Source organism: Scyliorhinus canicula, chromosome 11, assembly GCF_902713615.1.
Source record: "Scyliorhinus canicula chromosome 11, sScyCan1.1, whole genome shotgun sequence".
Lineage (NCBI taxonomy): Eukaryota > Metazoa > Chordata > Chondrichthyes > Carcharhiniformes > Scyliorhinidae > Scyliorhinus > Scyliorhinus canicula.
Genome location: NC_052156.1, coordinates 23,235,225 through 23,260,786, shown reverse-complemented (window position 1 = coordinate 23,260,786; position 25,562 = coordinate 23,235,225). Strand labels below are relative to the sequence as shown.

At 41.4% G+C, this 25,562-nt stretch overlaps 1 protein-coding gene and 1 long non-coding RNA gene across 3 annotated transcripts in view; one reads left to right on the top strand and one right to left on the bottom strand.

The window, feature by feature from the left end:
• The window catches only part of glt8d1 (glycosyltransferase 8 domain containing 1), a 48,635-nt gene that overhangs the window by 14,520 nt on the left and 8,553 nt on the right, over nt 1–25,562 (bottom strand). The window contains exons 2-7 of the mRNA XM_038812562.1: nt 24,407–24,462; nt 22,931–23,029; nt 14,015–14,201; nt 13,797–13,911; nt 2,492–2,576; nt 1,871–1,983 (exon numbers count right to left, since the gene is read on the bottom strand). Coding sequence (XP_038668490.1) covers nt 1,871–1,983; nt 2,492–2,576; nt 13,797–13,911; nt 14,015–14,201; nt 22,931–23,029; nt 24,407–24,422 — 615 coding nt within the window. The 5' untranslated portion in view covers nt 24,423–24,462. The remainder of the gene's footprint in view (nt 1–1,870; nt 1,984–2,491; nt 2,577–13,796; nt 13,912–14,014; nt 14,202–22,930; nt 23,030–24,406; nt 24,463–25,562) is intronic.
• Nucleotides 1,979–24,465, top strand: LOC119973923. 2 transcript variants are annotated; one of them, XR_005462420.1, is made up of 4 exons: nt 1,979–5,059; nt 11,798–12,118; nt 23,117–23,149; nt 24,419–24,465. It is a non-coding gene; the product is annotated as an uncharacterized LOC119973923 (long non-coding RNA). The 2 variants fall into 2 exon arrangements; XR_005462421.1 differs by lacking the exon at nt 11,798–12,118.

Below are 25,562 nucleotides of genomic sequence, written 5' to 3'. Positions count from 1 at the left end.
TACTGTATCCTCTGACAATCCTCAACACTATCTGCCACTCCACCAACCTTGGTGTCATCCTCGAACTTACTAACCAGGCCAGCTATATTTTCCTACAAATCGTTTATGTATACTACAAACAACAGAGGTCCCAGCACAGATCCCTGTGGAACACCACTAGTCACAACCTTCCATTCAGAAAAACACCCTTCTACTGCTACCCTTTGCCTTCTGTGGCCGAGCGAGTTCTGTACCCATCTTACCACCTCACCTCTGATCCCGCGTGACTTCACCTTTTGTACCAGTCTGCCATAAGGCACCTTGTCAAAGGCTTTACTGAAGTCCATTTGTTTCCAAATGGGTTTAAATCCTGTCACTGAGAATTCTCGCCAATAATTTACCTACTACCGATGTGAGGCTCACTGGCCTATAGTTTCCCGGATTATCCCTGCTACCTTTCTTAAACAGCTGTACCTCATTAGCTATTCTCCAGTCCTCTGGGATCTCAACTGCAGCCAATGAGGATACAAAGATGTCAGTCAAGGCCCCAGCAATTTCTTCCCTTGCTTCCCTCAGTATTCTGGGGTAAATCCCATCCGGCCCAGGAGACTTATCAACCTTAATATCTTTTAAAAGACCCAATCCCTCCTCCTTTTCGATGTCAATATGACCGAGACCGTCCACACACCCTACCCAAGAATCATTTTCCTTTTCTTTGGTGAACACTGATGTAAAGTACTCATTTAGTACCTCGCCCATTTCCTCTGGCCGAACATAAGTGGTCCAATCGTTTCCCTGGCCACCCTCTTGCTTTTTATATATGAATAAAAAGCTTTGGGATTCACCTTAATCCTACTTGCCAATGACTTTTCATGACCCCTCCTAATTTCCCGCTTAAGTACATTCCTACTTTCTTTATACTCCTCACGGGTTTTGACTGTCCCCACCCTTCCAGACCGTACAAAAGCCTTCTTTTTCTTTTTGACGAGGTTCACAATATCCCTCATTGTCTAAGTCTCCCTAACCTTCCTATGAGCTTTATTTTTGTGTTGGGACTCAGTTTGTAGGTTTATTATGCAGAGCAAGGTCAACAATGCCGGTTCAATTCCTGTACCGGCTGAAGTTATTCATGAAGACCTTGCCCCTCGCCTGAGGTGCGGTAATTTGCACATTTATTATGAACCTCCTTTTCAAGTTTTGGATCAGTTGTAGATTGGTTGTGGGTTGGGGAAATGAAAGGGCAGCATGGTAGCATAGTGGTTAGCACAAATGCTTCACAGATCCAGGTTCGAATCCCGGCTTGGGTCACTGTCTGTGTGGAGTCTGCACGTTCTCCCCGTGAGTGCGTGGGTTTCCTCCGGGTGCTCCGGTTTCCTCCCACAGTCCAAAAATGTGCAGGTTAGGTGGATTGGCCATGCTAAATTGCCCTTAGGGTCCAAATTGCCCTTAGTGTTAGGTGGGGTTACTGGGTTATGGGGATAGGGTGGAGGTATGGGCTTGGGTAGGGTGCTCTTTCCAAGAGCCGGTGCAGACTCGATGGGCCGAATGGCCTCCTTCTGCACTGTAAATTCTATAATTCTATGACACATAAATAACACCCAATGTTAGGATGGTCTTCATCTACTGGAGTGAGAATGATCAAGTTCATTGTTCCACACAATATTTCATTGAGAACATCGGCCCTTCATTACCTTGGTCTTGGTTCAAAAACAAATCAAGACAAAACAAATCAGGAGCCGGTGCAGACTCGAAGGGCCGAATGGCCTCCTTCTGCACTGTAAATTCTATGATAAATTCTATGATAATAGACTTCAGTTGGTTTTAATGTATCACATACATAACTGATTAGTAAATTTTTCCAATAGCAAATTTTGCAATGGACATTAAATACCTGTCTTCCAGCACCTCGACCCAACACCTTGGAAGATACAGAATCACAATCTTCAGAAAACGCTGCAGCGTGACCTGCCTTCAGTTCAGTGTCATAAAGTTCATGGATGTCTCCTAATGCATCGAGTGCAAGAACAAAATGAGCTTACATTTATATAGTGGCTTTGAGGCTGAAATGTTTCAAAGAGTTCATGCAATTGGAATGCTGTTTCATCTATAACAAGCAAATGTGGACATTTTCACTTACAGATATAGGACAATGAAAAGACTTTTCAGTAAACATAAATTTTTGCAAATTACTGCCATAAATTGATGGAAATGCAGCTGTTATCAATTCAGCTTAAATAAGTAAATATAATGCTTGAAAATTAAAAAGTTTTGAAACAGTTTTAAATCAGCAATCCAGTGCGTATTATTATCCAACAAAAACAGAAAATACTGGACAATCTCAGCAGGTCTGACAACATCTGTGGAGAGAGAACGGAGCTAATGTTTCGAGTCTGATTGACTCTTTGTCATTAGCCAGTTCATTAAATTGTGAAAACTTCCTCTTCGCAATGCTCTGTCTGTTGTCTTTTAAGCTACATTTAATGCACACAATTGAAGCAAAGCAAAAGTTTACCTTGCACAATCACATCATCATCCAGATAAATGGCTTTCTCTGTGCCAGAAATCAACATAGGTAGGTAAAACCTCACAAAAGTCAACTGAAAACAAGATAAAAAATGTAATCAAGATATTAGTTTTGATATTCTATTCTAATTCAATTGGTAAAATGATCTAAGTTTACTACAATGATATACTAGCATGCATTTGTCTTGAGTACAAGATGAAATGTTGTCTTTTACAATTAATCTGTCAAGGGCGGGATTTTCCGCACCCCTGTCGTTGACTGGCGGTGGGATCAAAAGATCCCGCTGCTGTCAACAGGGTTTCACTCTTGCAGTTTGTAACCTGTTCAATAACCATGCTTCTTTGCACCTGCCTGCCATTGGGAAACCCTCGGCGGTGATTCATTGCCGGCGGGACTGAAGACCCGCCAGCGCGAATGGCCAGAAAGTTCTGGCTATAATCCTAACTAGGACCATTATATCTTATGTTTCTAGTGATTAGATACATAATTATTCATCTTGTTCATCAAGATATTGAGATGGAACACATGAACAATAAACTGGACATTCACAGGGCCAGTTATACCACAAGTGCCATTTGAAGATTAGTATCCATATGGAGTGACACTGTGTCAGCATGCTGACATTACAATCCTGGTTCCCATGCTGCCCTCTGTCTAACTTATACAGAGCTGTACTTCTGCATGCCAATTAAATTTAAATGTTAGGGGAAAGGAGTCAGGTCCTTTCAAATAATAGGAAAAGGATTTACAAATAATTTTGGAAAACTTTAAACTTCACTATGCGTCATGTGAAACCCGAGCAATACAAATTGTTCTGGAGGCACCTTATACCTTTTGCAGTTTGTAATCAGTTCAACAACCAGGCTTCAAGTTATTTTTCTGATTGTGAGTTCAGGTCCATCCAAAACATTGATGCAAAGGTGATAAATACAACAGGCCCACAAAATACTGAAATAATGAAGGCCAATTGCAGGCTCTGACTTTTAAAAAAATTAAAATTACCAAATAAATAAATTTAAAGTACCCAATTCTTTTTTTGTCCAATTAAGGGACAATTTCGCGTAGCCAATTCACCTACCCTGCACATCTTTGGGTTGTGGGGGTGAGACCCATCAAAACACGAGAAGAATATGCAAACTCCACATGGACAGTGACCCGGGGCCGGGACCAAACCCGGGTCCTCATCGCTGTGAGGCAGCAGTGCTAACCACTGCACCACTGTGCTGCCCCTGCAGGTTCTGTCTTGACCATATGCTACAATTTAGACAAATGACCACCAAGTGGGACTAGCGATTGGCAGAAAATCTTAATTCCGCTGACACCACCTGCCTAAGTAATACATATGTAAAATAACTCCCGTTAAAAAAGTACAGGTAGTATAAGTTAAATTTACCATTTGAAAAGCGGGGCGATGGGAGGGAGATAAACATAGCTATTTGAGAAGTGGGACCATGGTAACCAGGGATCAATATAGATCAAACCAATCAAACACCCAAAGGCATACAATGGATCTTGAACTGATCCTTGAACTGCAAGGATGAGAGAATATTATCTGGATGATAGTGAATAAAGATTATGCACGGTTTTCCCTTCTGCAAGGTAACATATTCCTGAGCAATTTTGTTTGGCGAAGTCATCAACATTAAAGGACTCAGCCAAGAGTCGCCAATAGTGCATGTAGCCCCATCATTTGCAAATCATTTACAGTTGCACATCACCAATTTACTGAGATTATAACCCTAACACTATATCGTTACTTTTGAGTGATCAGTACTAGCGTGTAAGTGATTGAGGCCTTGACATATTGGCTTTGGTTCAGGAGCTCTTAATACTTAACAAGTTCAATATACAGATGCTGTGGCTTTTTCTGTCATTGTGCTCTATAGGATTTGGGAGTTATCCCACACTGGAGTTGAGAGGATTCAGGATACAGATAAGGTTGCAATACAGATAAGTATGAATGGATGGATTATAGAAAATACAGCTTTTTCTGTTTTGTTTCAGGTTGCAGCATCCCCAGTAATTTGCTTTTATACATATGGATGGATTATGTTTGTTTTGTATTTGGAAATGTCAGTTTTTATTCATGACTTCCTTTTGAAGATTAAATACGTAATGTAGAACAAGTCCTAGCATTAATCTCTACTTTGTACTTAGTTTCTGATCTCAGCAAGTATGGCTGTACAGCAACTGCTATTGAGCTCTGTATCTGGGATAAGGAAGTGAAAATATCTGTGATTCCCACTCCTGACTGTTATCCATCAATTTCTCCAGAAAGTGCATTTGTTTAGATATTGAGTGAGAATAGGTTCCGCTTGATTTATTATGCCCCCTGTGATCTATTACCTTAGCAGACAGATAACAGCCATTTGGGTTATGTACCCAGAACTGTATCCCAGAAAGGAGTATTAGGAGAGGGAAGGAGAATATTGACAAGTCCTATACGTTCTGCGTACAAAATTATTTATCTACAATCAAGCAAAGCCAATGGTGTTCATCCATTCTCATATCTCTACTCAGCTACTCCCGGCCTTAACCAGGCACCGTCCAAATATGGTAGGTCACTGTTGATCATGCTTCGTACTTATTTATTGTCTGTTTCCTTACAGACATGTAACAGCAATAAAGGTTTTACATGGCTCTTTATAACCAAAGTTTCCTTTTGTCGAGTGTGTGGGCGATCTGTTTAAATGCATGGCCCCATTAAAATTCTTTTTGCAGCGGTGTGTGAGCATCAATCTGACACGTGCAGGAACATTCAGGTTGCTATACGGCTACACATCTTAGAGGGCACATGGCTTGTAATACCTATTTTACCCTAATTTAATTCAATCTTTCCATTCATGCCCCTTTTCCTCAAACTGAGGCAGGTACTGAAATCTAAATTCAACAAAGTTTCTTGTGTTCACACGTACTGCTGGCTAGAGACACAAATGACGCAGTATACCCCAGCCATTGATGTTCATTTTCTTTCAGCATGTACTGTTCAGCAAGGATCTATTCTGGGACCTCTGCTCTTTGTGGCTTTTATAAATAACTTGGATGAGGAAGTGGAAGGGTGGGTTAGTAAGTTTTCTGATGACACAAAGGTTCGGGGAGTTGTAGATAGTGTTGAGGGTTGTTTCAGGTTACAACAGGACATTGAAAGGATGCAGAGCTAGGCTGAGAAGTGGCAGATGGAGGTCAACCTTGAGAGATGTGAAGTGATTCATCTTAGAAGGTCGAATTTGAATGCTGAATACATGGTTAAACACGGGATTCCTGGAAGTAGAACATAGAACATACAGTGCAGAAGGAGGCCATTCGGCCCATCGAGTCTGCACTGACCCACTTAAACCCTCACTTCCACCCTATCCCCGTAACCCAAAAACCCTTCCTAATCTTTTTGGTCACTAAGGGCAATTTATCATGGCCAATCCACCTAACCTGCACATCTTTGGATTGTGGGAGGAAATCGGAGCACCCGGAGGAAACCTACGCAGACACGGGGAGAACGTGCAGACTCCGCACAGACAGTGACCCAGTGGGGAATCGAACCTGGGACCCTGGCGCTGTGAAGCCACAGTGCTATCCTCTTGTGCTACCATGCTGCCCTAAGTGTGGAGGAACAGAGGGATCTTGGGGTCCACGTACATAGATCCCTCAAAGTTGCCACCCAGGTTGATAGGGTAGTTAAGAAGGCATATGGTGTGTTGGCTTCATTAACAAGGGGTTTGAGTTTAAGAGCTGCGAGGGTTTGCTGCAGCTTTATAAAACCCTAGTTAGACCACACTTGGAATATTGTGTCCAGTTCTGGTCACCTCATTATAGGAAGGATGTGGATGCTTTGGAGAGGGTACAGAGGAGAATTACCAGGATGCTACCTGGACTGGAGGGCTTGTCTTATGAAGAAAGGTTGAGGGAGCTAGGGCTTTTCTCACTGGAGCGAAGAAGGCAGAGAGGTGACTTGATAGAGATGTACAAGGTGATGAGAGGAATGGATAGAGTGGATAGCCAGAGACTTTTCCCCAGGGTGGAAATGCCTATCATAAGGGGACGTCATTTTAAGGTGATTGGAGGAAGGTATAGAGGAGATGTCAGAGGTAGGTTCTTTACACAGAGAGTGGTGGGTGTGTGGATGCACTGCCAGCAGAGGTGGTGGAGTCAGAGTCATTAGGGACATTTAAGCGAATCTTCGACAGACACATGGACAGCAGTAAATTGAAGGTGTATAGGTTAGGTTGATCTTAGATGAGGATAAATGGTCGGCACAACATCGTGGGCTGAAGGGCCTGTACTGTGCTGTACTGTTCTATGTACAGTCATTAGTTATATCATTCATTTTGCTCTGAGTGTTGGGGGGTAAGGTAAGAGTGGGAGTTTTAGAGGATTAGCCATAATCTTTTTAAAAATTTTTTAAAAGCTAACATAAATTGCTGGTAATTTTACTACATTACAAATTGCTCGTGGAAATTTGAAAATTCTTCAGATTTAAAGAAGGAAAAAAAACGCTCTGTAGTGGGACTAGCCAGGGGAGTAAATTAGGGCAGTTAGTATTTTTTCTTCTTTTTTTATAAATTTAGAGTACCCAATTATTTTCTTTCAGTTAAGGGGCAATTTAGCGTGGCCAATCCACCTAACCTGCACATCTTTGGGTTGTAGGGGTGAAACCCACGCAGGTACGGGGAGAATATGCAATTAGGGCAGTTAGTAAACCAGTTCAGACATTCTCCCTATGTTTGCATGGGTCTCACCCCCACAACTCAAAGATGTGCAGGGTAGGTGGATTAGCCACACTAAATTGCCCCTTAATTGGAAAATAAATGAATCATGTACTTTAAATTTAAAAAAAGCAAATCAGTTCAGTCTGGTTTCTCTAAGCAGGGGAGGCTGAGGCTATAAAAACAGCTTGTTCAGTGCCTTGCAAGGAGTTTAGGGAGGTCGAGGAGCAGAGATTTAAAAAAAGTGGGAGGTGCGAGGGACACCTCTGGGCAGCGGGCTGAGTTTGAAAAACAATCCAGGAGTGACATCTTAGGATAATGGTATGTTCATTGGCTGGAAGGGGACTGCTCACTTGCATAACATATTCAAAGTTGCTTTTAGATTAAATTAAAAAGAGAAATATTTTACAGATTAGAAACCAGCTGGAAATTTTAAATAAAAAAAATTAAAAATTAAAAAAATAGAGATGCAGTGTTTGTACCTGCATGATGTGGGAGCTGGTGAACCCCAATGTGGTTGCTAGTGAACACATTTGTAGCAAGTCCTGGTTGTATGAGGAACTTTGGCTTTAAGAGTTGAAGAGCTGGAGTCTGAGCTTCGGAGGCTGCGACACATCAAGGAGGGGGAGAGTTACCTGGGCGCTGTGCTTCAGGAGGCAGTCACTCCCCTTCGATTAACTACTTTGAATTCGGCCAGTGGTCAGGGACAGGAGGGTGTGAGGTAGGTAGAGGGATCCAAGAGGTAGGGTTGTAGGTTATAGGAGCCTCAGGCCTTGTCCAACAGGTTTGAGATTCTCGCTCCCTGTGTGGATTAGAGCAGGGACTGTGAGGAGGATGAGCAAACAGACCTCAGCACTGTGGTGCAGGGATCCATTCATGCGGGAGTAGAGAAAGAAATGTAGTTGTAATCGGGGATAGTAAATTTAGAGGCATAGACACTTTTCTCTGTGACCAGGATCAAAAGTCCTGAAGGTTGTGTTGCCTACCTGGTGCTCGGGTTCAGAATATCTCACCTGGGCTGCAGAGGATCTTGGGAATGGGAGGGTAAAGATCCAGTTGTGGTCCACGTAGGTACCAACGACATAGGTAGAACAAAGATAGAGGTTCTGCTGAAGGAATATGAGCTGGTAGGGGCTATGTTAAAAAGCAGAACCAAAAAGGTAATAATCTCCAGACTACTACCTGAGCCATGAGCTAATTGGCATGGTAGCATAGTGGTTAACACTGTTGCTCACAGCACCAGAGTCCCAGGTTCGAATCCCGGCTTGGATCACTGTCTGTGCCGAGTCTGCATGTTCTCCCCGTGTCTGCGTGGGTTTCCTCCGTGTGCTTAGGTTTATTCCCAGAAGTCCCGAAAGACGAGCTATTTGGTAATTTGGACATTCTGAATTAATTCTCCCTCCGTGTACCCGAGCAGGCGCCAGAATGTGGTGACTAGGGGCTTTTCACAGTAACTTCATTGCAGTGCCAATGTAAGCCTACTTGTGACAATAAAGATTATTATAATAATTGGTATAGGGTTAATAAGATTAAAGAGATAAATGCGTGGCTCAAAGGCTGGTCTGGGAGAAACGGGTTCGGAGAAATGATGCTGCAGAAGAAGTAATGGGGAATTAATAAATGGCAGAGGAACTGAATAGGTATTTGCATCAGTCTTCACAGTGGAAGACAACAGTGGCATACCAGAACTTCAAGAGAGTCAAGGGGCAGAGAGGAGTGTAGTGACCATCACTAAGGAGAAGGTGCTAGAGAAGCTGAAAGGACTGAAGGTGAAAAACTCACCCAGACCAGACAGACTACACCGTGTGGATTCTGAAGGGGATAGCTGGGGGGATTGTGGAGGCATTGGTGGTGATCTTGCAAGAAACACTGGAGTGAGGGAGGGTCCCAGAGGACTGGAAACATCAGAATGTTTTTCCTATACCTTCAACCCCTTGAAGTGAAGATGGCCATTGTTAATCTTCTACGGTAGGGCAGCATGGTGGTGCAGTGGTTAGCACTGCTGCCTCACAGCGCCAAGGTCCCAGGTTTGATCCCAGCCTTGGGTCACTGTCCATATGGAGTTTGCACATTCTCCCCATGTCTGCGTAGGTTTTGCCCCCACAACCCAAAGATGTGCAGGTTAGGTGGATTGGCCATGCTCAATTGCCTCTTGATTGGAAAAATGAATCGGGTACTCTAAATTTATTTTACAAAATCTTCTGAGGTGTTTAGTAGGATTCTTGTGGGCATGTAGGTGGCTGCTAAGGCTGATCTGCCCCTGGGAGGTGCTGCTGCAAACTGAACAGGATATCACAGAAAAATTAAGTTTCTGATGAGTTGGTAGCTTGGGATTTCCTCTCCTTGCATTTTCTTTCTCCCTCTGATTTGCACTTGCTTTTGAAGACCGTACCATTTTTTATTTGGTTGTGCAGCAATCCTAATTTCTCCCCGGACTGGAAATCAAAATCAAAACTCCTAAGTGAAGTCTACTGAGTGTCCTTGTAGCGCTTCCTTTGGCCACTATGACAGTGCACCCCGCACTCTCCATACATGATTTGTTTTGGTAAGCAAGTGCAAGGCAATCTGACTACATGTCTAGCCCAACAGAAGTACAATTGTCTCAACATGATGTGGATCAGTGGTGAGCAACCTGCAGCCTGGGAGCCATATGGGGTTCTGAGTGCAGCCCACAAGACATTTTGCTAACCATTGCCCACATGCAGGGCTGCCACACTCTGCTGCTTTCCACCTACATAGCTTTATTCTTACTGTCATGACTGAAGTGATATGCACGTAGAGCACATGAAGTGAAGCGCATGCTGATTGCACACAGCATTGCCTGTGAAACTGTGCGCTCTCTTCACAACAGTTCCCATAAGTTAGAAGAGGTTTTAATTCTTCCAACTTATTCTGATTAACTATTGGTATTTTGTTGTCAGAACCATCCAAAGTTAGCAATTTAAATCACGTTTTCAGATGGTTCCCAGCACAGGGCAATTGCCGTGCAAATCCTTACCTGTGAAGTTCAGAAAAGGGGCACATTTTGGGGGAATAATCAAACCCTCATCAAGATATGGTAAGACATAATAACAGTAAAACCTCATAAAAGCTTGGAGACAACATGAAACAGACAAGAGTCTAATTGTTTCTAACAGCGTAGGAGGTTAATCAAGAGAGTATTTGATATCAAACTGCTCATTGTTTCTTCACTGATGACTGAAGGCTGATTGAGAATGTGGTTAAAGTACAATGCCCACCTTTCCAGAATTCTGGATTCTTCTGTGAGCAGTGTTGATTCATTGGCACAAAGGATTGGTGATGAACCAGCAGACTAAGGCCAGTAAATAGATTTCAGGTCAGTGTAGAATCGCTTCCAGTTTTTGTGGTCTGCATATAACACATATATGTTTTCTGATTCAGCCAAGTATCTTTCATCTCCAAGCTTGGACAATCTTTCGGATGTTTTGGTAGGCATTATGTTTGGATAGTGATAATTTCTCACTGAGGTAAATCACATAGAGACAATGTATCTTCCCCAGTAGATTTTCCTTAAACCAATCTTGATGCTTATGAGAGGTAAGGCCAAGGGTCTCTCGAGCGGTGGAGTACACTATATCCCTGAAGGTCGCTCAGCCATCCTCAATACAGTGTGCCCATTTTCACTGTACACATGCAATTCTCTAGTTTCTTTGAGACCCCTTGGTGATTGCCTGTTGAGCCTTGAGCTGCTTCTGAACCTTAGTGCCCTTGGGACATCTAGAGGGATAGACCTTGATGTTGAGCTTTAAAAAGTTTTTTGCAGGACAGCATGGTGGTGCAGTGGGTTAGCCCTGCTGCCTCACGGCGCTGAGGTCCAGGTTCGATCCCGGCTCTGGGTCACTGTCCGTGTGGAGTCTCCCCGTGTTTGCATGGGTTTCGCCCCCCCCACAACCCAAAGATGTGTAGGCTAGGTGGACTGGCCACGCTAAATTGCACCTTAATTGGAAAAAATAATTGGGTACACTAAATTTAAAAATAATAAAGTTTTTTGCATGCAACAGTGGTTGCACCCTTAGTAAAATAGGTGGGGTTAATCGTTGGGTCCCTATGTTTGGGGATTTGTCTGCTCTGGCATGTGAAGACTGATTCCGGTTGACTGGATGGATGAAACCAAGATTCAACGGTCTTGAATGTGAGTTAGTACTGTGTTGTGGAACACGCAGAGCTTGACAAGACACAGAAGACATCCTGGCCATCTATGCATTCAGCTGTCTAGACCACTGAACAAAGGTAGGTCAGAATGAGAGAGTGAGGCCGACAATGTGCAACTGTTTCTCACAGTATTCCAACTCAGAGACAAGTTATGTTCATCATCTGTCATCCATTATCTATTTGTCACAAGTCCAGCGTCAATGGGTGAGTGACAGAGCAGCGGGTGTGGATTCAATGAGAGTTGTAGCTGCTAACCTGCATACAGGTGACTCAGGCAATCATGCCATTTTCCATTGGAATGAAACAGAAATGGAACTCGGAAAACCCTGAATGACTGAGCACAGGACCACACTGCTCAGCCTCCTGTATGAGGAAAGGGCTGGAAAAGGTACACTAAACATTATCCCTTTTACATTCCCAGGCAGCAAGTTTCAGCTGACAGGGATCCCATCAACTATAAGTTAATCTCAAAAAAGAAAACAAAGCTGACACTAGTCAATGTTGGCGCATGGAATGTGCACAACCTCATGAACATCGCCACAGCCAACAGACCTGAGAGAACAACTGCTCTTGTTGGCAGAGTGGATTAGGTACAACATCCAAATCAGCACTCTCAGCGAGATTAGTCTACCAGAGGTGGGTCAGCTCAAGAAAACTGTTGCAGACAACACATTCTGCTGGAGTGGCAAAGAAGAAATGGAAAAGAAGAATGGAGTGAAGCTGGCTTGGGCTTTGCTGTCATGTTAGTAAATTGATTTGCTTTCCCAAGGGTGTTAATGATTGTCTGGTTCTTTAACTCCCTGTGCACAGCAACAGGCAAGCAAATTTAATTAGCATGTACATCCCTGCCATTGCCAGCCTGAGCTCTAAATCACCAACGCAGATTTCTGTCTTTATAATCGCAGTAAGGTATCTTGGATGGACTCCCATTGTATACATTAGCATCTAATTGATTATGTCATCACCAGGCAGAGGGATAGGTTTGGGTGTCTGTGTAATGAAAGCCATGTGCGGTGCAGACAACTGGACTGACCATCGTCTAATCATTCAAAGTTAAACACCTTCAATGGTTTTCTTAAAAGGAGAGTGAAGATCAATGACCCTGAAACCGATCAAAACAAAGTTTTAAATCTGGCATCTCAAAACCTAAAGAATGAAATGTTATAACTTGGAAGGAGGTTACTAATATTTGAATTCTAAACATGAGGGCAAGTGCAAAGTGGAATTTAAAGTTGTTAATTGGGTACTCTAAATTTCAAATAAAGGAATTTAAAGTTGCACATTTTTGATCCGCCTTACAACTTATTTTTAGAAAAACATTAACAATTGTAATTCTACATTTTGATATTGTGCATTAAAGAAAAACAACTGACATAGGCTACTCTTTGAAGATAGGACAAGTTGATAAAACAATTAAAAGAGCATGCAATCATGGGCTTTGTAAATAGACGCACTGAATACAAAAGCTTGGAAGTTATGCTCTCAGCTCGAGTATTGTGCCCAATTTTGCGCACCTCACTATAGGAAGGATGTCAAGGTCTTTTGTAGGGTGCAGAGATTTACTAGATTACTATCAAAGATGAGACACTCCAATTATGCAAATGTCCTCAGAGTAGATTAAGAAATTTAATAGAGGTGTTAAAAGTTATGAAGAATTTTGCTTGTCTAGATAAGGAAAAGCTTCCCATTGGCCGCAGGTTGGGTAACCAGAAGACACAGATATAAGACAATTGGCAACAGGATCAGAGCAGAGATATTGAGAATTTTGTTTTTGTTTTTACAATGAGTTATGATCTAGAATGCACTGCCTGAAGGGTGGTGGTAGCAGATTCAACAGTAACTTTCAAAAGGAAATTGGAATCCTACTTGAAAATGAAAGAAAAATGCAGAGCTGTGGGGAAAGAGCATGGGAAGATTTTGGAGTACAGAAAAGGTTTACTACGATGTTGCCTGGTATGGAGGGTATTGGCTATGTGGCGAGATTGAACAAACTGGGATTGTTCTCCCTAGAGAGATGGAGGCTGAGGGGCGACCTGATAGAAAGATAGGGTGAAAAGTTGGAGGCTTTTTCCAGGGCGGAAATGACAATTGCAAGGGGGCACAGGTTCAAGGTGAGGGGGGAAGGTTCAGTGGAGATATGTGAGGGAAGTTTTTTTTACACAGAGGGTGGTGGTGGCCTGGAATGCACTGCCAAGTGAGGTGGTTAGGCAGATACGTTAGCAACCTTTAAGACTTAATGAATAGGCACATGAACAGGTATAGAAGGATACAGGCGGTTCCTGTGCTGTATTGTTCTTTGAATGGGACCAATTAGATAGCTCTCTCAAAGAGCTTTCATAGGCACAATAAGCCAAATGGCTTTTCTATATTTTATGATTCTATATTTATTACATAGACTCATATACAGAGTAGTTACTCACTGGTTTTACTTCAGTTGAATCATCCTCAACTTGGACTTTGCCTTTCAAAATATGCGGATCAAATCCAAGAATTTTATACTTGATACCCATTAGTTCTTCCTTCTGAAGCCAAGCTCTAAATTAAATAACAAGATTAATTATGTTTGCTTAATTTTGGTCTCATATTAAACAAAATGCAGAACATACAGGTTTAATTTTTTTTGCAAACACAAGTTTACCTTAAATGATCAATGGTATCATTTGTAGTAACTATATAAAAGACCACATTTGACCTGGTGTTACTAAATATACTGTTTACAGCTGCTATTACGCTTCCAAGTCGCTCTTCTACAGCTGGGATTAGAACTGGTATCTCTTCACCAATTCTCTTTCCTGTAAACCTCTGTAGTCCACCATATCTTGGTTCTACAATGTGAAAATTGAAGAACAAAAGGAAATAATTTAGTCATTTGGTAGTACATAACTTGAGTATTGATGAAAAAAGATATTTTGTCAAAGCTTTTTGTCTTGCAATCGTTAGGACAATCACAATGCCAATGTCATGGGAAACAACAACTTTATACTGTATGTAAGGGTCCTTCCTGTTGATTCCATTAGTTCCTATTTATTTTATTTTGTCCTTGTCATTTTTGGTCCATGGATTGTTAATGGAGACCCAAGGAAGTAAGGAACTCAAAGTGTAAAAATAGTACACTGTGTTATAAAGTTTTGTATTTTGGGCAGAAGAACCTATACTTTCTGGCACCCGAGAGAAATAAAATGAAAATCGCTTATTGTCACGAGTAGGCTTCAATGAAGTTATTGTGAAAAGCCCCTAGTCGCCACATTCCGGCGCCTGTTTGGGAAGGCTGGTACGGGAATCGAACCCTGCTGCTGGCCTGCTTGGTCTGCTTTAAAAGCTAGCGATTTAGCCGAGTGAGCTAAACCAGCCCCCAGAGATTGGAGGGGTTTGTTTTGATTGGCTGGCTGGTGGCCAATGGATTGGTCAGAGTCAGTATTCTGCCTGGCAACCAACAGCAATTGGTTCCTTTCAGGTGGAATATTTGGAGAGAACCAAGGAGAGACACCACTGGGCTCTCAAGGTGGAAGCAGCTCTCTCTCTCTCTCTCTGCAGCCTACTGTCTGAAGGCAGAAGCTTCTAGACCCTGAAAGCAGAAGCTGTCTCTCTCTCTCTCTCTCTCTCTCAAATACTGGCTACCTGCCATTTCTGTGAGTTTACAGTGAGAACCATTACAAGCTGAAAGAAAAGATAACATCCACCTGAAAGCCTAGATGAAGAAGAAACGAATTGGAAGATGCCCACCTGAAAAAAAGACTTATCCTTCTACTTACATCATTATTTCATACCTCTCTTTCCCCTCTGTTTGGTTGTCTAGGTGCATAGAGGGTGGGATGAGTTAAGGGGTGTGTGGTTGGAGATTAGATAGCAGTTAACAAGTTGTATTTGTTGCCTATTTAATTATAGTTACGCTAATAATAAAGTTTTTTAAAAATTTCCAATTAAGGAGCAATTTAGCGTGGCCAATCCACCTACCCTGCACATCTTTGGGTTGTGGGGTGAGACCTCTGCAAACTCTGCACGGACAGTGACCCAGGGCCAGGAACAAACCCGGGTCCGTAGCGCCATGAGGCAGCAGTGCTAACCACTCCACACCCATGCCACCCTAATAGTTTCATGGTCATAATTAAACTTTTCTTCCCCCAGATTGTTATGGAATTCAAATGGTGAGATTTGAACCTGGGTCTCTGGATTACTAGTCTAGTGACAATACCAGTATGCCATCGCCTCCCTTTTAATAATAAAATGTTAATTGTGTTTAAATTTAAAAACCTGGTGACTAGTTATTTGGGCAGCCGTAGACCTTTGGTATTTTAAAATAAAAGTTAATTTCAATGGTGTTGCGAGTCCAGGTCAAGTGGAGCTGAAATTGACGACGCCTTGGCTGAGGGTGTCATAATATGTATGAGAAGGAAGTGCTTATTGGTAGGCAAGTGGACTCTGATTGTGGAGGCGTTGCCATGGCGAATGTACCAGTTAATGGTGACTAACATGGGCCTAGCATAGGCGGCACGATGACCTCACAGTGCCAGAGAGCCGGGTTAAATTCTGGCCTTGGGCAACTGTGTGTACAGTTTGTACATTCTCACCATGTCTGTGTGGGTTTCCAATGGGTTTTCCAGTTTCTTCCCACAACCCAAAGATGTGCCGGTTAGATCAATGTTCTTCAAAGTCGGGGGTGCGACCCACGGGCGGGTGTCGGGAGGGCCGCGGAGCTCTCGGTCGCGCTAATCCCCGTGCAGCAGGCGGCTTTTCATAACGCCGGCTGCAAGTTGCCGCGAACATGTTAAAAAAAAATTTGGCCGCATTGCGCATGCGCGCACGATGATCGGGCTGCTATTTTTTAAAAACGGTTGCAGCTTTTTGTTTTACAAGTTCTGTAGTGGTTTTTATTCATTTATTTTATTCATTTAATTTTTATTTTTAAAATTTATTTAATTCATTTTTTTTTACAAGTTCGGGGAGGTTTTATTCATTTTTTTCATTTATTTTATTCATTTTTTTTTACAAGTTCGGTGGGGGGGGAGGGTGGTTTTATTTGATAAAATTTTACAGTAAAAAATTCAGAACTTTGGACAGATGGAAACTCCATACTTTCTGACACCAGAAGGCTTCACCTTCATCCAACAGGTTCTATTGGAAGAGCGTGTACGAGGGCCAAAGGGACCCAAAACCATTTCCTCCATTTTTGTCAGCAGCAAACAAGGTGAGAGAAAATAGTGGGTTGCGCAGGTCGGCCGGCGTGGGTTGCGAAGGTCGGTCTGGTTGGGTCCCGAAGGTTGGCTGGTTGGTAAAAATGAGTCCCCAGAAAAAAAGTTTGAATAACGCTGTTTAGATGGATTGGCCATGCTAAATTGCCCCTTAATCTCTAAAGGTGTGTAGGTTAGGTGGGGTTACTAGGATAGGGTGGGGGGAATAGACTTAGGTAGAGTGATCTTTCAGACACTTGATGGGCTGAACGGCCTCCTTCTGCAATGTAGGGATTCTAAGGAATCGTCTGAATATTTAAACCAGGCAGCTTGACTCCGATTGGCCAATGCATTTCCCTGAGGAATGAACCAGTGAACAGCTATCACTTATTTTGTTTAGCTGAAACAGGTACAATGTGTGTGAATGTTCTTTCTGTCCGCAAAGAATAGGGCCCTGTGTATTAATATATGTAGCTTCAAGGAATGTGCCACACTGCAAGCCTCACTAACAATCTTAAATTGGTTGCCAGTATAATCTTTTAGCACACTGAGGATTATTTAGCAAACCATGTTCAATCATAATCACATCTAATATTGAACATGGTGTTTTGAGATGCACAAGCATTGGCGATGGTGTGTATCTTGCCCATTGCGAACAGTGACTAGGGCATGCTATTTGAAACAATACGCCAGTCTTTGGGACTTATGGCCTACATTCCTGGCATCACAATATACCACATTACTTATCTGTGTGATAGACAGATGTCTTCTTGGCTTGGCCTTCTTGGTCTTCTGTTAGTGGTGAATGTAATGATATGTATAGTGTAAGTGTAGTAAAGGCTTAACGTCAGAAACTATGTGTAAATCAAACACTAGGTGGCGTTACTAAGTTATTGTATATAAGGCAGTATCTCTAGGAATTCTGGGAGAACATGATGAGAAGCTGATGAGAGCAGAGTGAGAATTGATTGTAGAGATATAGCTCGAGGTCAAGTTATAGTGTAGTTTAATAGTTAGATGGAATATTGATTATTGTACTACAGATTCAGTATTATTAGTTTAGTATCTGTTACTCAGTAAAGTATGTGAACATAATCAAGTTTAGAAGTGTAAAATAAATTATTTTTGGTTCAAACTTCTTATTTTTATATTCTTTGTCATATCTGGCTATCTTGGAGGAAAAGGCTGGGAATATACCAGGGTACCAGGATATTGCTAGAGTGATTCAGATAGATTAGATAGACTCTAACAGCAAAAAAAACCTAGCATGCGATTCAGACTTTGAAGAACAGACTGCTTCCAGACCTGATACTTCAAGATACAGAAGAATCCCAAACTCATGGAGAAAGTGTAATCTCTACGACAGCTCAGGATATCTGGTAAACTAGATGTAAACTGGAAAGTTTTTAAAACAACAGTTTTGGACACACCCACCACATAGAAAATGCCCAGCACTTGGAAAAATTTGCTCAAAATGTTGCAAACTCAATCACTTAAAACACAATTTAAATCTGCAAATCTACCGAAGACACACATGAACATAACTGCAGAAACCTTTAAAAGTGATAACACTGATAGCTTATAGCTTAGAAGATTCCTTCTTTGTAGGGATTATTGTTCAATGCTACTGCAGATGATACTTTTAATCCTCAAATAGTACAATCTATTAACACGTAATCAGAATGGAATACACCGCTTCAAGTAAATGGTTCCGAAATCATCTTCAAGCTGGACACAGGAGCTTCCGCGAACTTGATAAACACTAATGATTTTTCGCAAATTAGTCAAAGTCCTAAAATATAGAAAACAGATTGCCAATTGCGTGATTATAATGGCAGCGCTATTACCTCATTAGGATCTTGCTATCTTGTAGTGACAAATCACGACACCATGATATCCTTGTGGTTCGAGACTGTTGAATCCAATTGAGCTTCGCTACTAGGTGCACAAGCCTGTCAAGATCTTCACCTAGTTCAAAGAATCAATAGCACCAGTACACCTCTTCCACCTGTCCAGGAAGGTATTCAGGGAATTCTTGATCAATTTCCTCACATCTTTGAAGGTATGGGTACTCTTCCATTTCAATACAAGATACAATTGAAACCAAATGCCAAACCAGTGGGACACCCTCCTAGAAGAGTTCCTGCTCCGCTATGTGAGAGAGTAAATCAAGAACTTGCACGCTTGCAGAAACTTGGAATCATCTCCAAGATCACAGCACCGACTGATTGGGTCAGTTCGATGGTGTGCGTCAAGAAACCATCTGGAGAATTGAGAATCTATATAGATCCAAAAGATCTAAACAAGAATATAGTGTGAACATTATCCAATATCCAAGCGTGAAGAGATCACCAGCAAAATGGCAAATGCAAAAATCTTCTCCAAACTGGACGCCTCCAGAGGATTTTGGCAAATGCAGCTAGATGACACAAGCAAGAAATTGTGTATGTTCAACACACCGTTCCGTTTGGTCGATACTGTTTCAACAGAATGCCATTTGGTATAATCTCGGCATCGGAGATATTTCATTGTACAATGGAACAAATGACTGAAGGCATCAATGGAGCACGTGTTTACGTGGATGACATCATTGTCTGGTCATCTACACGTGAAGAGCATAATGCAAGGCTATTGCAAGTCTTCCAGAGGATACACAAATTTGGCTTAAAGCGGAACAAAGCCAAATGCAATTTTGGTATCTCAACTTTAAAATTTGTGGGTTATCAAATCTCAGAACATGGTTTGCAACCTGACGATGACAAGATTGCTGCCATACAGAAGATGACAGTCCCAGAGGACAATAAAGCAGTGTTGAAATTCCTAGGTATTGTAAATTTCCTTGGAAAGTTCATTCCAAACCTCTCTTCAAGAACTACAGCTTTGCGTCATCTCATCAAGAAATCCACGGCGTTTTCATGGACTGATGAGCAACACACAGAATGGATGGGCCTAAAGTCTACATTGACTACCGCACCTGTTCTTTCCTTCTTTGACCCTGAAAGAGAAACAAAAATCTCAATGGATGCAAATCAAAGTGGAATTGGAGCAGTTTTTCTACAAAGAGATGATGATTCTTTGTGGACACCCATTGCTTATGCATCGCAATCAATGACATCCACTGATCAAAGGTGTACCCAGATAGAAAAAGAATGTTTAGGCTTACTTACTGGAATTCTCAAGTTTCATGACTATGTCTATGGTTTACCAACATTCATGGTCGAAACTGATCACCGACCACTTGTTCACATCATTCACAAAGATTTGAATGACATGACTCCTAGACTACAGCGTATTCTGATGAAGTCAAGACGATATGATTTTCAACTTGTCTATACTCCAGGCAAAGAATTGATAATTGCTGATGCATTATCTCGTTCTATAAACTCAGAAGAACGACCATCAAGAGTTTATTCAGCAGATTGAAGCTCAAGTACAGCTTTAAGCTGAAACACTTCCTGCTTCGGATGACAAACTCAAACTCATAAACGAGACAAAGATGAAATGTTGCAGCGTGTCATTAACCATTTGAACAATGGTTGGCCCAAAGGACACTGTTCCAAATTAAGAAACATTCAATCTCAACTCACTGTTGAAGATGGTTTTCTACTCCGTCTCGATCGTATAGTTATTCCTGTGACACCAAGTCCCATGATACTACAGAAAATACATGAAGGTCATCTAGGCATAGAGAAATGCAAATGAAGAGCGTGACAGGAAGTAAATTGGCCAGGCATCAACAAGGACATAACAAACCTGATTCTTGAATGTAAAACCCGTCAACGCAACCGATCAACTCAAAGTAAAGAAACACTTCTACCTCATAATCTTGAGAAGACTCCATGGTCAAAGGTTGGCATCAATTTATTTCACTTTCATGGTCGTGATTATATTCTAATCACAAATTATTCCGAAGTAACTAAATTGTCTGACTCAACTGCAAAACCCGTGATCAAGGCAACAAAAGACGTTTTTGCACGACATGGGATTCCTTGCAAATCATGACAGACAATGGACCTTGTTTTGACAGCTATGAGTGGACAGAATTTGCTAAAGCATACAATTTTGCTCACATAACTTCAAGTCCTCTCTATCCGCAATCCAATGGCAAGCTTGAAAAAGGAGTTCACATCGTGAAACAACTTTTCAAAAAATCGCTTGATTCTGACATGTATCTAGCTCTATTAAATTACACAGCTACTCCTTTTGCAACTGGTTTATCTCCTGCTCAAATATTGATGAACAGAACATTGCGTACAGCTCTTCCAGGCATAAGACTTCCTGATTCAGATCTTCAGCCAGTCATCAAGAAAATGCAACATCAACAAAGCATTCAGGAGAAACTACAATCAACATGCAACACCACTGGAACCATTGCATCCAGGTGATCAAGTGAGGATTCGTATCTTACAGCTATGCTCTAGCTAAGGTAATACGTCAAGCAGCACCTCGTTCATACATCATTCAGACGAATGACGGTTTGATTGTTAGAAGAAAATGCAGAGCACTTCTGAAAGTTCAATCTTCCAGTACGTTATTTCCTGATCCTCAACTCAATGAAAGTTTATTTCATACTACAATAACATCTTCCAAGATACCAGATGACTTCCAGAAGATGTTCAAGACTTCTACCACTTCACTTACTGAATTGAGAAGATCGTCCAGGATAAGAAAGAAATCAGACAGACTTAACTTGTGAAGAAACTCAAATGACCTGTTTGAATAATTTCTTACTCACTTGTTAATTTAATATGCATATCAATGTATTCTGTACTAATGTTATACATTTTATTTCTTTAGTTATGTAGGAAAGAAATGTCTAAAGAAAAAGGGAATGCAATGATATGTATAGTACCGGGTAATCTGAGATAGACTGGACACTATTCAGGGTTGAAAGTGACGGCCTTAGGCCTGTTCATGATCTTGTGCAATATACAACATAAAATGATCTGATTAGCGTAGCCATTATCCCACAAGATGTATTTCAGCATCAAGATTGCATGGTATTCTTGCGATTGTCCTGGTGAGTGCAAGCTTCAGATGGAGTAGCAAGCTTCATCAAAATGTCTTTTTTCTGGAAGCAATTTACAAAGTAAGGAGACAATGCTTTAATCTTCTTCACTGTTAGCTGACATAGAGCAAAAGTGAATATTTCTGGTTTCCCTATGACTCAATTTTGATTCCTACAAATAGCTGGTTGGTTATGTTCATTAAAAATATCAGGAACTTGATAACATATCTCCTGTACATTTCAATGTATTATGACTGAGAGTTCCAGAGTGAACGTGGAGAGGATGTTTCCACTAGTAGGAGAAACTACTTTGTTTTTCTTCATTTTCAACTATAACCTGGGGCACAGCCTCAGACTGAAGGGAAGGTCCTTTAAAACAGAGATAAGGAGGAATGTCTTCAGCCAGAGGGTGGTGAATCTGTGGAAACCATTATCGCAAAAGGCTGTGGAGTCCAAGTCACTGAGTGTCTTTAAGACAGTCATAGATAGGTTCTTGATTAATAAGAGGATCAAGGATTATGGAGTTCTTGATTAATAAAGGGATCAAGAGTTATAGGGAGAAAGCAAGAGAATGAGGATCAAAAACATATCAGCCATGATTGAACGGTAAAGCAGACTCGATGGGCTGAATGGCTTAATTCTGCTCCTAAGTTTTATGGTCTTATGACTGTACTTACTCACTGTTTAATTATCTGTTGATTTAAAATTAAATAACTTATTAATGAATAGTAACATAAAGAGCTTGGTTTGATTTGTGTGTGGGATCTGGCCATGCAACTAACATTCAACAGTTAAGTAACAATGTTCTTGTAATAATCAAATTAATACAAAACATGTTTCCTCTTTGTTGTAGAAGCTGAGCAGCCACCTGGCTGATAAAAAGTGAACATTAACAAAGTTCATCTAGTGTTAATGTGTAAGATATTAAAAAATAAAATCAGTATGTGTTACCATTTTACAATAGTTAAAGCTAACTCATGAGTATTTTAACTATTTGACAATATACATCAGGCTTTCTCAGAGGATATTAACATAGAAGTCCAGAAGTGAGTGGTGATTGCAAGATCACAAAAGAGATAGCTGTCGCTTCTAGAATGTTTCTAGCATCAATTGATATGCTTGTCAAATTACATTCGGCATTAACACAGCAAAGTAAATATACATATTTTTGCACCAAATCATATTACACATCCATTTTGAAAGAGGAATACAAAGTGACAAATATAACATCTAAAAAGTAGAACTCCAAGAAAAAGATATGTTAGTTACAAAGATATAAGATAGTTACTCTACTAGAGTTATAAAAAAGGTGCTGATGCATACAAGACGTAGTGCTGTGAATGAGCTGAAACACCAATCATTAAAGGTTATTTCATACCTGAATCCTCCTTCCTCAAAAGGTCATGTAGATTGAATAGATTATGGTGCATAACTATCAAAAGCACAATTGCAACAAGTAGGATTACAAGGACATGAACTGGAAAAGAAAAAGAATAAAAAGAATAAATCTAAATTTCACTAATTTTATATTTCACCTCCACTATTTTCCCCTTTGCTTCTACAGGACTTGCGTTGAGTACAGTACCATGGTTCACAGGTGAGTCTGGACAGTAACAATAGAATTTAATATTGCAACATAATTATAGCCAAGCAATCTAACTATCCCTCATATTCCTACTTGCTCTCTTTCAGTAAAGATGACAAGGCCATGACCTGGAGTAGGAATCCTATTAAATAATGCCTCACCATTGCTAAGTGGTGCTGAACCCAATTATAGTACCTCTGCTGACGACAGGTGGAATGGAAAAAGGGGTGCTGTCGGCAATTTATGGGGCAATTCTGGGAGAAGAGAAGGCACCGCTGGAGGGGATAAAGACAAAGTGGGAGGAGGAGTTGGGAGAGGGTATGGAGGAGGGGTTGTGGTGTGAGGTGCTCTGGAGGCTGAATGCCTCAACTTTGTGCTCAAGGTTGGGGCTGATACAACTGAAGGTGGTGTAGAGGGCACATCTCACAAAGGCAAGGATGAGCTGACACTTTGAGGGGGTAGAGAATGTTTGTGAGCGTTGCAGGGGCCCCCTGCAAACCACGTTCATATGTTTTGGTCCTGTCCAAAGCTGGAAGGGTATTTGAGGGAGGTTTTCAGGGTAATTTCGAAGGTGGTACATGTGAGACTTGACCCGGGTCCTTTGGAGGCCATATTCGGGGTATCGGATCAGCTGGGGCTGGAAGTGGGTGCGGAGGCAGATTAGCCTTCGCCTCCCTGATCGCCTGAAGGTGGATCCTGTTGGGGTGGAGGTCAGTCGCTCCAGCCTCTGCCCTGGCGTAGCGGGGGATCTGTTGGAGTTTTTAACACTAGAGAAGGTGAAGGATGGAAGTGTTCTACAATTCATGGGCTTTCTTTATTGTGCATTTTCAGGAATTGGACATCGAACACTAGGGGGGGCGTTTGGGAAGGGGGGTTGGACTGTGTATGTTGTTGGTGATTATGGGGTGATGGTGGATTTCGGATTCCTTTTCTTTGATGTTTGCATTTAAAATGTTTGGGCTGTTTGGGGGTTGGTGGGAGGAGGGGATTGTTGACTAGGGGTTTGACATTGTATTTGTTATCGTGGAATGTTTGTTGGCGGGTTTAAAATTTTGGATGAAAATGTGAAAAAGGAGAATAAAAATATTTTTTAAACATAGTATCTCACTCATCACAGACCAAGCCATGAACACAAGACTTCCCTGTACATGATTTAAATGCACCATTGATATGCTCAATCGCCAGGCACTGATGCTGGGGTGCGAGGGGTTGTGGGGCAATTTACCATTTAATATAAGTTTGTTTATATATTAATAGTGATTTGCGTACCTTTTCTTAAAGGCATTTTGACGTCTCTCTGCAACTTTGGTTCACACACCTCAGATCTGGAGAATGAAGGAAATATTTTCTCATAATCTTCATCAGCAAGTATGAACTTCTAGTTCACATTTTCATTTGGAAATAAAACAATCAACAGAGCTGCTGAATAATATTCATTCAGAGATTACAATTTGATCACTTTCCCACATTGTTTGTCCAGTTATGTTAGATAATTTTTATTTCAGTTTCAGATTTCTGGCATCTGTAGTTTTTGTTTCGTTTTTCAAAATATTTGAATTGTGTTGTATATATGGAATACTTTAAATCATTACGAATTGTAACTTGCTTGTATTACCTCCTCTAGATCACCATTTTACTGCACAGCTACTTACATTCAATACACTCATTATGAGCCTTTTCTGCAGATGTAAAATAACTGAACAGAACTTACATGTGTAATTTGGCAATAAAACACAAGTTCCCTGATACCAGTGTCACCTCTCCCTATACTGCCCTCCACCAACACTTAAATAAAAGATCATTAACAGAAGAAATAACAAAAAAAAAATCAGTAGATAAGTAGTGGACAAATAATGTTACACAGATAAAAAAATACCTAGAGTAATTTTTAAAAAACACATGCCTCTGTGTGCCATTACCACCTAAAAGGGATAGATTCAGACAAATCAAAATTGGACACACGCACGGCAGCACAGTGGTCCGCACTGTTGCTTCACAGCATCAGGGCCCCAGGTTCGATTCCTGGCTTAGGTCACTGTCTGTGCAGAGTCTGCACGTTCTCCATGTGTCCTCCGTGTACCCGAACAGGCGCCGGAATGTAGCGACTCCATGCAGTGTTAATGTATGCCTACTTGTGACAATAAAGATTATTATTATGAGGTGCTGTGGGCCATCGGCAGCAGAACTGTATTAAACCATAATCTTTAACCTCATGGTATGGCATATCCCTCACTCTACCTCATTCAAACCAGAGGATCAAGCCTGGTTCAATGAGCAGGGCAGGACAGGGTACAAAAGCTAAATGGTGGATACTTGATTTTTGATGAAACCTTAACTTTGTTTCACTCCCCACAGATGGTGCCAGACATGAGTGTTTTCTGTTTTTGTGCAGGACACCATGGCAGGAGCACCAGGCATATCTAAA